Here is a 12,339-nt window from a genome sequence, read left to right as displayed (position 1 = left end):
AGGACACCCTTCTCAGGCCCATGGGATCTGTGGGAAGTCACAGGAGTGTGAAGGCTACAGGAGGCAGAGCCCACATGTGCTCATATGCCCTATGAAATGAAACACTGCCACTAGCACTGTGGACACAGCCTTCTTGGAGTAGCTGGCTGGGGACCCCACCATCCTCCTGTGGACCACTAAGAGGCATGCTGTCAGGCAGGGGTCCAGATACGGTGATTGGTCTATCTCTACAGCAAGATGAAGCAATGGCAGAGAGGTTCCTCTATATTTAAATAATTATAGGATAGCAAGGACAATCAAAATAGGGTCATTTTGGGAAGTTAAAATACTTGTGAGAAGCAAAACATATAATAAATATTGTTTCTTTTGTTTTCCAGATATTTTATCCAGAAACAACAGATGTCTATGATCGGAAAAACATACCAAGAATGATATATTGCATTCACGCACTGAGGTAGGGGGAAAATGCAGCTAAAAGATGCTCTAAGAAGTAGATTTAAATAAAACTAAAATTTCAATTTTAAAAGAGGTTTTAAGTTACTTTAATAGTTTGAAGAACTTTTTATTAAATTCCATTGTTTTGGATTTGCTGGTACAAAATTAAAATAATGGTCACATATAAGCAATTCTTGAACTTGAAAAATGTTCTTCTGATTTTTAAATCTAACTCAAAATAGAAAACCAGAAAATGATTGAAAACCATTAAGTACAATAAAGAGAAAATTTAGGTTGAAACTTCTAGAAATCCAATTGTAATGTACTACTATATTCTTGAGTTATGACCTAGTTTACAAATATAATGCAGATATATCAAATGAGCAGCTTTAATAGTCATTATAATTTTGGTTTAATGAGTTAAAATTATAATTTAGTTCAATTCTTACAAATTAAGAAAATATGATGGTAAGAATGGTTTCTTTTGATCTTCTGTTCAATAGAATTTGTACCCTAAGGATAAAGAAGAAACATAGTAGTTGGTGTAAATTAGTCAAATCAAGACACATTCATTATTTTAAAGCAATTGTTCAATAACTTAATTTTTGAAAATGCTGAAATTCTGCTAGTTCACAGATGACATTTTATCTTATTGGCCTGGAAGAAATGTGATTTTTAGATGGTAACAAAGATTATTCTAAAAATCCAGTTTGTGGCTGTTGTCTTGAATGTACACAGGTAATGGTTTTGGAAGACTTCATGTCTGATTAAATTTTAAATTACTTTTAGAACATCTGCCTTGTGTTTTCATCACTAGAAGTCATTTTCCTGGCAGAGTACTCTGCCTAGAGGTTTATGTTGACTTCTTCCTGGCTCTTTTCCTCTCCAAAGGAAAATGCTTCTACAATAATTCATGGTGGTGTTGGCTTTCTAGAGAAGAAATTTGATTATGTCATATAATTTGACTTTTTCCCCCAGTCAGTACTTATGGGATTGCTTTGGAAGATGACAGTTGCTAGAAATATAGACCAAGTGTAGATGCCTTTGCTATGATTTTGTTTTATTCTAGTAACTTAGAACAACTGGTTAAAAAAAGAAAAACAACAACAGTGAAAACAAACGTACTTCATGCTGCCTTCTCAGATGTGGCGAGAGTATCATTATGCCACAGGTTTTCTAAAAGCTCCTTGTGCAAAAGTGCTTATGTTGAGGAATATTTTCAACTTGTGTTGCCTGATATTCTTTATTAAATATTTTTCTGATCTTAGAATGATAACTTAACACTATAGTTAGTACTGGGTCTATGACCTGCTAAGCCAGCCACGACTAGTTAATGCCATTGCTACATGTGTGCATCACAGTGCTAATCTCTAGTTCTGTCGCATGCTCGTGGGCTGTCTCGTATAAGTTTCAATTGTTTTTCTGAAATAGACAACTGGGACATTCATGTTAAGGAACTTATAAACAAATGGTATGCTAAGTTCCTTTCTGGTGATATCATGGTTCTCCTAAAGGAGCTATCTAGAGCTGCACTTAGACTTACATGTGTATTTGCCATGGTTTTAACAATGGCTTGAATAGCTTGGTAAACAAAGAAAAAACAACTTTTTGTTTATTATTGCCAATTGTATACAAATATTGATGTGATATTTTCCAGGACTGTGTTTTTCAGTTATTCATCATAGACATCTCTATTACTTTTACTCATCCTGGAGGGGATTCCTGTTGGGTCATGTCATTCACCAGATCTGATCTTAAGTAGGATATTTTATCTTCAAAAGCAATATTTATTTAGTAAATAGCATTCTCCTCGCTTTTCTTTGTTCTAAATTATTGTATAGCTGCCTCTCACTATGGAGCCGAGAAGTCCCAAGTGTATCTTGAAGCTTTTTCCACCAAAACTTGTTCCTGCTATGATTTAAAATGCAGTCAGTCACTCAAAGGAGGCTGATATTCTGCTTTGTTGTGCAAGACACATTTGAAAGCTGAGGAACAATCCTCTAATAAATACAGTGGGTTTGATAAATACTCTTGCTGCATAGTTAGAAATGATGATGGAAATGAACTAACATGTCTTCAGCTTTTATATCCTGGCTGCAAATACAGCACTGCTGCTGTATTTGAGAGTTGTTATTACCTGGTAGAGTAATTAGGCAGGTCAGAGATTCTGATTATAACTCAGAAGCCAGCAAGGAAGTTTCCCTAGGAAGTTAAGCTTGCCAGGCGCTGCCTTCTTCCTGCCCCAGCCTGTGGGCCTGACTTGATCTAAAAAGTTAGCTCTTAGCCCTGACCAAACTTGTCTCCTATTCCCTGTCATCTTGATTTGGGCTTAACAACCTAACTTCTGGGTGCTTATGCTTGCTTCTTGTTTGTATCTGTGTTCCCCTTTGCTGCCTGCCCCTCACCTTATCATTTTATTTCTGATCCCAGTCTCGTGTCCTACCATTCACCAATCCCTGTGTCAGTTTAGCTTGGTGTTCTCAAGCCAGACTCCATGAACATTCCCACAGCAGCAAAGGGAGGAAATTCTCAAGCTTCACCTAATGTACACAGACTCACCTTAGCGGTGGATGGCATCTTTTTTTCTTTTTGAGATGGAGTCTCACTCTGTCACCAGGCTAGAGTGCAGTGGTGCAATCTCAGCTCACTGCAACCTCCACCTTCCGGGTTCAGGTGATTCTTCTGCCTCAGCCTCCTGAGTAGCTGGGACTACAGGCACGCACTACCATGCCCAGCTAATTTTTTGTATTTTTAGTAGAGACGGGGTTTCACCATGTTGGCCAGGATGGTCTCGATCTCTTGACCTCGTGATCTGCCTGCCTCAGCTTCCCAGAGTGCTGGGATTACAGGCATCAGCCACCACGCCCGGCCACATCATTCTTTTTCTAAAGAAATGTTTGTCTTTTTCTCATTTTTTCAAAAGTAATGTATGCTCATTGTGGAAAAAATTGGAAAATCCAGGAAGAATGTTAAAGAAAAAGCTAAAATACCCACTATCTCAACACCAAGTAAAAACCACTGTAACTATTTTGATATCTTTGAACTTAAAGTGCATACTGCGTATGGCATGTTTTACTTTTGTGGCTTCTTTTGGAATGTTATAAAGCCTCTGCCTTGAAAAGGAACCAGTTTAAGAGTGAGAGCCTTACTAACTAGTTACTATACTAGTTTTTAAAAAATATCTGGAGGCCTTTTACGTAAGGGTAAGAACACTTTTTTGATATGTTGTTTAGTGCCCACCTTATTAAAGATGTATAATAAATGATATTAAACAACTGTTACTTGTTTAAACAGTCATAAAAGTGAATTCCTTGAAAGAGTTGGAATAATTTAGTAGAAATGATGTTTTGAGTACTTCAGATACCTTAAAGAGCAGGTGAAATGCCCAGGTACGTTATTACAAACTTACTACACTGGAACCTATTCTGTAAGACCCATACTACAAGTTTCACTCATTTTGTTTATTATTTATAACTAGTTTTGAGTTGTCCTTGGCTATTATATTATTTTGATACCTACCCAGAATTGACATAATCTTTGTGGCACCAGAAACAAAAGAATACCCTTTCAAACCTGCCATGATTACAGATCTGGGTTTCGGATGGATCACTTGTGAGTCAGAACATGGCGCAACTTTGGGTTCTTCTCCCATGGCGAGTCAGACCCTGGCCACAGGCATCAGGCTAAACTTTCTTTGTTTAAAAAAAAAAAAAAAAAAAATCAGACCGTATTTAAGTACCTGGCTTTCAGGTAGGTCTTTATTTACAATCTGGTCCCCACCCCTGCCCCCCTTCCCCATTACCCTGAAATAATTTACTTTCTTAAGTCTCACTTGACCAGCATTGTATAATCCATTGTCCTGTCATAATAATGTATTGGCCTGATCCATTAACATTATTAAAAGCTTATGTATGCCTTTTAAATATATATTTTTTTAATTAGTTGGGCTTTCTAGAGGTTTTCATCCCCTGGGAGACAAGGGATTGACTGTACCCAGTGATCCTTAGGCTTTTGGGCTGATTTATCATCTCAGATCATGTTTCTAGTCCTGCCTCCACTTAGTTAGTGGATGTGACCACCAGTGCTGGACCCTCTTTTTACCCGGTGTTTCTGTCACCACCTATGCTCCTTGGTTCTTCCTTATCTTGGGGCACTTCCTTTGTTTTCTGGGACTATTTAGTTTACTCAAAGTTCTTGGTCTTTATTCTTTCATGTAGTATAAATAGTATAAAAATATCTATATATAAACAAATATAGGCCAGGTGTTGTGGCTCATGCCTGTAATCCCAGCACTTTGGGAGGCCGAGGCAGGCAGATCATGTGAGGTCAGGAGTTTAAGATCAGCCTGGCCATGATGGTGAAACCTTATCTCTACCAAAAATACAAAAATTAGCCAGGTGTGGTGGCAGGTGCCTATAATCACAGCTACTCGGGAGGCTGAGGCAGGAGAATCGCTTGAACCTGGGAGGCGGAGGTTGCAGTGAGCCGAGACTGTGCCACTGCACTCTAGCCTAGGCAACAGAGGGAGACTCCATCTCAATTAAAAGAAAAAAAAAAGCATGGTGGCACACGCCTGTAGTCCCAGCTACTCGGGAGGCTGAGGCAGGAGAATAGACCCAGGAGGCGGAGATCACAATAAGCCAAGATCGCGCCACTGCACTCCAGCCTGGGCAATAGAGCGAGACTCCGTCTCAAAGAACAAAACAAAACAAAACAAAACAAACAAACAAAAAACAGATATAGAAGAAACAAAGTACTTGTGTTTTAATAATGCTCCCCAACTTGTTAAAGTCAATATAAATACACATTCACTATTTATCTCTTTTTTTTATTACAAGTTCCTTTTTGGACACTGTATATTATTCTCTTGATTATTGTTTTGAACCTGTGGCCTTTCTCAGACTTAACCAAGATTAATATCTCTTTCTTTTTGATGAACCAGATTGTTTCAGCTTGGTCAGTCTGAGCTCTTTCTGGCCCACTTCCTTGTCCTTCTAGCACCCTCCCTGACATTCTTTGAAATATCCTTGCTCGTGGTCACAACAGGATGTTCCAGTCCTATCCTGATTATTTCTGCTTTGACATGTGGAACCACCACTCTCTAGGGATTCCTCTTAAAAGTCATGTGTTTATATTAATTTTTCAAGTTTAACCTTATTAGCTTACTGGATTCTGCTTTTCTTGCTGTCTAGTTCATTTGACCATTGAGATTCTTCTACATGGGCAGCCACAAACTGAAGCTATGTCTGCCTCTCCTCTGTGATAGGATTACTCTTCCCGCTGCTGATACTGTAGCTATGTCGCAGCAGCCATGTTTGCAGGTGCAATGGTGATGCCATGGCTCTGGCAGACCCACTTCTGGTTCACCAGCCGTCCAGGTACTCTGGCAGCTTTGTGGAGTAGAGTTTGTCTAGCCAGCTCCCACACAGCCAGGTGGCTGTCTTGCTTACCAGGTGGCCTTTGAACCTGCTCCTCAGGCATTAATGCATAACTTTCCTTGTCTTAACACTCTGTTCCCTTAGAACCTTTTCCTTCCCTAAGAAACTGATTGAACCCTTATATCAGATTGATTATATCTCTAACAGTGAACATATTTGCATTTATAAATAAGATTTCTAAAGACAGTTCTTAGCTCAAAGGACAGGCTCTAATCCTATGTTCTCAGAAGGGATATCTGGAGATGGCAGTATTTGGGAGTAAGGTGAGGGAGGCAGTTGCACCTGCTTATTTCTTTCAAGTCCTTCCTTTCTCAGAATTCTCTCTGTGCTCTGAACAATTCCTTTCCCTTTCCTCCTCTTTCTGTCCTAAATTAGTATGGTGGTTATGCCTTTCTATCTTCCTAAATTCTGAGCTCTTAAGAGACTATGAACCACATCTTGTTACTTCATACAGCTTACGTGCTATTGATTCCAAGTTAAAGTCTCTGGAGTTTGTATATTTAACTCTTCAGGAGGTTTAATTGAACTAATTTCTCTATGATAAGGCTACCTCAGGATTCCTTTGGTTTGGGGCTGAAAATTAGGTATAGAACCCTGGATTTTGATATGATATTGGCAGTGATATATGTGACTAAGATGGAACAATGTGGTTCAGTAAATAAAACTATTTCAAACATGGAGTCTGTGGTGAAATAGAGATTCTTGGCATTGGAAAAAGTAAGAAAACCACTTTGATAGGTTATCAATAAGTGTTTGTATACAAAGGACACATTTATTTAACAAAGAATAGTAAGAACAAAGGTTAACACAAATGGAGCTTTTAACTATGTGCCTGGCACTGCACAAAATACTGTACTGGTATAATCTCATTTTATCTTCATAACATATCTGTGCAGTGGTCACTATTATTACTCCCATTTTATCACCAAGGCAGTTGAGGCACAGAGAGGCTGCCGAAGGTCACACAGTTAGTAAAAACCAGGATGTGTGAGAACTGAACCTGTGCTATTATGAATTCAGCCAGCCAATGGCTTCAAAAGAAGTCAATTATTTCCCTACTTCTAAGAAAATTAAAAGAACACCGGTATCAGACTTGAACTTCAGCACAGGCCTCTCAGCTATTATATTTAACATGTTTTAAATGAAGAATCATGGAACTTGAGAAGGGGAAGGGCCTTGGGAAGTTATTGTAGTCTAAGTCATTCATTTCACAGATAAGGGAACTGAAAGCTTGGGTTTCGTGACTTGCTCTTAGTCACACATTGAGGTTTTACCGGTTTTGGGACCAGGATTCAGCGCTTCTGGATTCTAGTCCTGTGGTCTTTCTGCTCTACCATGAGGCTTTGATATACAAACATTCATTCCACATGTTATGGTACAAAATGAGCAACACATAATGTGATCCAAGAAAGCTGAAATAAATTTAGCTCCTGCCTTTTAAGTTTGCATTTCATTACGATAGTACCTTTTAGTGTATATCCTGAAAGTATAGAAAAAACTAATACCACTAGTTTTATCTTGAAAGTGGTAGAAAAAACTAATGCCATGTGATATTGGCAGTGATGTATGTGACTAAGATGGAAAAATTTGGTTCAGTAGATAACAACTACTACTACTACTACTACTACTATATACTACTTTCGTGATATACACTAAATGGTATTTTTTAAAACTTTCTTTATTGCTTCCTGGACTTTAAGTGATATTATTTGTACAAGTAGGAGCATATGGGTCAATGAGTCGGTAGCTACCTCTGGGCAACCCCTCCGTTGCTGGCCTCACTCAGCTGCACAGGTGTGCTGTAGCTTCTGGTGTGGTAGGAGGCTTGCTACCTCACAAAAAGTGCTCTCTTAGACATGAGAAGCAAAGGTGACATTAATTCCATGACTTCCTTTGGAATGCTCTCAGCCCTTTGACTTGGCTGTTAGGTACCAAACGGTGCTTAATAAATTAACTGTTGAAGAGCTACATGAGATTGGCATTTTTTCTATTCAATGGGCTTTTTTGTTTTTTAGATTAAGACTTGATTTCCTATATACTTCAGGTAATAAGCAGCCTCATTTGAATTTAAATGCTTGGGAAGGAAGTTTGCTATTGCTGTTTCTTTTCAGCATGGGAATACTGGGTAAACACAGTTTCCTGATAAACATTTGCCCGTTTGAGTAATCGGCTGGGAAGCACCTCCCACACAGAGATTAGGTGTAAAACGCCCATACCATGAAAAGTGATCTTTCCAAAGCTAACAGTTTAAACCTCAACATCAATGATTTAAAAAAAAAAAAAAAAAAAAGTTGAAAATTGGGGCCAAACAGAAACTATACAATATATTTTTTAAATTTTTTAGTAAATGAGATTTTTTGATATATGCAAATGAGATCTTTACCTGATCAATATTAGCTTAAGAAAATATCAGACTTAAATTTAAAAGCAAAGATTCTTCCATGTTCAGAAAGCTAACTTCTCAGCACCACCTTGTGGTAACTTTTACTTAAGCCAGGATGTTTGTTTATTGTGAGATTTATATTAATATTACATTGTACAGTGGAGAAATTAAAAGTGTAATTGGAAATAGCTATCTAACTTCTTTATCATCAAAGGGGAAAATTAACAGTTTAGTATAAACATTTTAATTCATGTTATCATCAAACCTATATTTTGTGGTAGCCTAAGTACCTTAATTTAGGGATAGCATGGTAGAGAAAATCTTTTTTTTTTTTTTGAGACAGAGTCTTGCTGTGTCGCCCAGGATGGAGTGCAGTGGCACAATCGTGGCTCACTGCAACGTCTGTCTCCCTGGTTCAAGTAATTCTCCTGCCTCAGCCTCCCTAGTAGCTGGGATTACAGGCGTGTGCCACCGTGCCCAGATAATTTTTGTATTTTTAGTAGAGATGGGGTTTCACCATGTCGACCAGGCTGGTCTCGAACTCCTGACCTCAAATGATCGGCCTGCCTTGGCCTCCCAAAGTGCTGGGATTACAGACGTGAGCCACTGTGCCCAGCCGAGAAAAATATTTTTATATAGGAGCTGTTCCATAAATAGTAATTAAATGAATGAATGGATAAACAGAGCATAATGTGAAAACAGTTGCATCAAGATCATTGAGCACAGCTGTCTTATCCGCTTTCCAAAACTAACATGAAATTAACTACAGTAATAACTTTTAAAAAATACATTTGCGATAAAAATGCCATCTACTAACCAGAAATTTGAACAACCCCTAACATGAAGTAAACAGACAGAATTCGATTGACTGAGAAACAAACTGGCAGAAGATCACAGTCCACAAAACGCGGGGGATACAGCAGAGGTAGGAGCTGTCGTGAGGTTTGCTCCAAGCAAAGGGGACAGCAAGGAAAAGAAGAGCCTCAAAGTGAGCAATCGTCAGCCTAGGACCAGCAGAACTGTATGGCCCTTCCCTAAAGCAGCAAGTGTAGATGCTGATAGCAGGATAGCATGCCGGTACCCAAGAGAGCTAATGACCTCAAGAAGGAACAGAGAGTCCCCAGTCTGAAAAGGAAAGACACTGGTTCCCTCCTGGCATCCGTTCCATTGCTCTCTACAGCTTCTTAATGCTGGCTCCTGACATGCGGATCTGCAGTGAATGACCAACAAACAGCAAGTCTCAAACACCAAGATGAGTCCCAGATCAGAAGATGTCAGACATTTGAAGGAAACTGCCACTGAAGGAAGCATTAGATTCACCAAACAGAACCAAGACCCAAGGAACAAATGAAAATATTAAAATATGTGCAATTGATGATTCGTTCAATTTATGTTCAACAAATATTTATTGAGCACTTACATTTATACACGGAAGAACCAAAGATAAAACTCTAAGAAGGAAAATTTGGTATAGATAAAATCAGAAAAACAGTTAATAAAATTTATAGATATCTAAATTATTGGTGGATATAATAAAAAAAGAAAGCATGAATCTAAAATTCTAAATTATCTCAACATTCCATAGGTGGGAAAGTTAGAGGTGGAAGCATGTAAGGATAATAGATACCAATTAGTTTAGGCTTTGATAGAAAAATGTAAAAGTATATTAAAACTTCAGCAGGATATTAGTATAGGTAATATATATTAAAGATGCAGCACATTAAGTACTTGAAATAAGTATAAAATTTGTTGCTTGAAGACATTTTATGGATGTCTGCTTACATTTTACTGTATAACATTTTCTAAATTTCACTTTTTTTATAGTTTTCTTTGTAAATTAGGTATATTTTTGAATTTGTAAAAAGAGGAGGAAAGTGCAAATCAGGTAGTATGAAAGAAATTGAAGTGATACAATTATACATTTTTGATTATTTGTTCATCTATTCTCATTTCTTTTTTTTCTTTTTTTTTTTTTTTTGAGGTGGAGTTTCACTCTTGCTGCCCAGGCTGGAATGCAGTGGTGCAAATTCAGCTCACCGCAAACCTCCACCTCCTGGGTTCAAGCAATTCTCCTGCCTCAGCCTCCCGAGTAGCTGGGGTTACAGGCATGTGCCACCACGCCCAGCTAATTTTGTATTTTTAGTAGAGACAGGGTTTCTCCATGTTGGTCAGGCTGGTCTTGAGCTCTCAACCTCAGGTGATTTGCCCGCCTCGGCCTCCCAAAGTGCTGGGATTACAGTCGTGAGCCACCGCCCCCAGCTATGTATTCTCATTTCTTAAATGATGGCTTGATCTCCATTCACCCCCCAAATTCTTTTGCAGTTTATCTTGCCTGTTAAATTCTGTTTAATTTTGTCGTTCCCATTACTAGAAAGGAGCAAGTGAAGAGGTTGACATTTCATTGTTCCAAGTAATATGAGCACCCTTTTAACTGGAATTTTTTCCCTATGTAATAATGAGTTGAGAATTGGTTCATAAAATATTATGGTTTTGAAAATGTCAGCATGGTATCTTAATGATCTAGCTTTAATTATAATGACTTGTTGGCATGAACCTTTGGTAGTAAAGTCTTCAGAGGCTGTGTAAACAGTTTTATATCCGTGATAATGTCTAAAGACCTAGAACTTTAACTATGGAATGTATCCTCTCTTGCTAGTTTGGGATTATGAATACGTAATGGCTATTTCACTTTGAAGAATGTTCAAAGTCTAATATAAAAGTTTTTCCTCTGTGGATAAGATATAAATATCACATTGAAATTTAGTATTAAAACTAATGTTACACATATGGTAAAAAAAAAAAAAAAAGTTCTTTGTCCTTTGCTATGGTTTTAAAGGAAAAGCAGGAAAATAAGAGGCAAATTCTTCCCCTAAAAATTCTTTAAAATTCGAACATTCATTAATAGGCATTTCATGGAAGACATATGAATGGCCAATGCATGTATGAAAAAATATTTACCCTCCCAACCACCATAAGGAAATACAAATTTAAATAACATCTTGTTGCTATCAGTTGCTAGTCCCTTGAAAGACTTTATTGATAATATCCTGTGGTGATAAGGGGACAAAGAAAATGGCATTCAGATGTATTCGTGGTCTAGTGGGCCATGCCCATCAGGGGGTTCTTAGGTTTAGCTAAATATTCAGATTGACCCATCTGTCATAAGCCATATCTGGCACCTGTTTCTCAGAAGACAGGTAGCCGGGATAGCCAGCATGCTGGCAGGTGTTGCTCTTCAGTGGGAGCCTGCGTGACACTCCACTTAGTTGTCCATACAGCCATCTGGAAGCCACCATTCTTGGTACCCCAAGATACAACGTTGCTGCTAAGAAGTGGGTTTGAGCCTTCCTGGCTTGTAAGCCTCATGCCCCCAGGAGCCAATATCTATAGTAACAGCTGTACTGCATAGCTTCCCAGTTCTCTGCAAAGAACATACCAGTTATAAGAGTCATTGAACCCAGGAAGGCCCAAAGATATGGTACCTATTAGGTATTTATGGTTTCTTCTCTCAAGATACAATTTATCAATTGGGTTATTTTTTCCTAAGCAATGATGCTTATAACACTGTTGACAGTATAGGTTCCTAAGAGAACAGAGCTAGAAAGTTAATCAAAGGTCAAATTCTCATATAAAAGGAAAAAGGGTGTTTTTTAACCCTTTACTCATAAAGAATAAATGAGCATAATCTCTTTTTAAGATCACATTTGGACAGTAAACATTGAAAACTTTTATTGTGTGTATACCCTTTCAAGCTGGCAATTTTGTTTTCATGGCTTTATTGTAACAAATAAGAAATATGCACAAAGATGTGTCTGTGTCTATATGTAAGTAGGTTTATTAAGCATTATTTGCCATAGTTACTAATTAATAACAATCTAAATGCTCAGCACTTGCTTAAGAAAATTATAGTACATTCATATTCTAGAATAATATATACGTTTATAAAATAGGTATGTCCAGAAACAACTTTAAAAGAACATATATACCAAAATATTTCGTGTGTAACTGAGTGGTGATTTTCTGTGTAATTTTTTAAACCGTAAGCCACTAATTTTTTACTTTGATCATGTATTACTTTTCTAA

At 37.8% G+C, this 12,339-nt stretch overlaps 1 protein-coding gene across 4 annotated transcripts in view; it reads left to right on the top strand.

Annotated features, from left to right (window-relative positions):
• The window catches only part of IQGAP2 (IQ motif containing GTPase activating protein 2), a 305,238-nt gene that overhangs the window by 172,732 nt on the left and 120,167 nt on the right, over positions 1 to 12,339 (top strand). For all 4 annotated transcript variants that reach the window (XM_008962842.7, XM_034959927.2, XM_055112283.1 and 1 more), the window contains one exon: positions 378 to 454. In XM_008962842.7, coding sequence (XP_008961090.4) covers positions 378 to 454 — 77 coding nt within the window. The remainder of the gene's footprint in view (positions 1 to 377; positions 455 to 12,339) is intronic.

Source organism: Pan paniscus, chromosome 4, assembly GCF_029289425.2.
Source record: "Pan paniscus chromosome 4, NHGRI_mPanPan1-v2.0_pri, whole genome shotgun sequence".
Lineage (NCBI taxonomy): Eukaryota > Metazoa > Chordata > Mammalia > Primates > Hominidae > Pan > Pan paniscus.
Note: the sequence above shows the minus strand (reverse complement) of the source record. Positions and strands in the feature narration are given on the sequence as shown.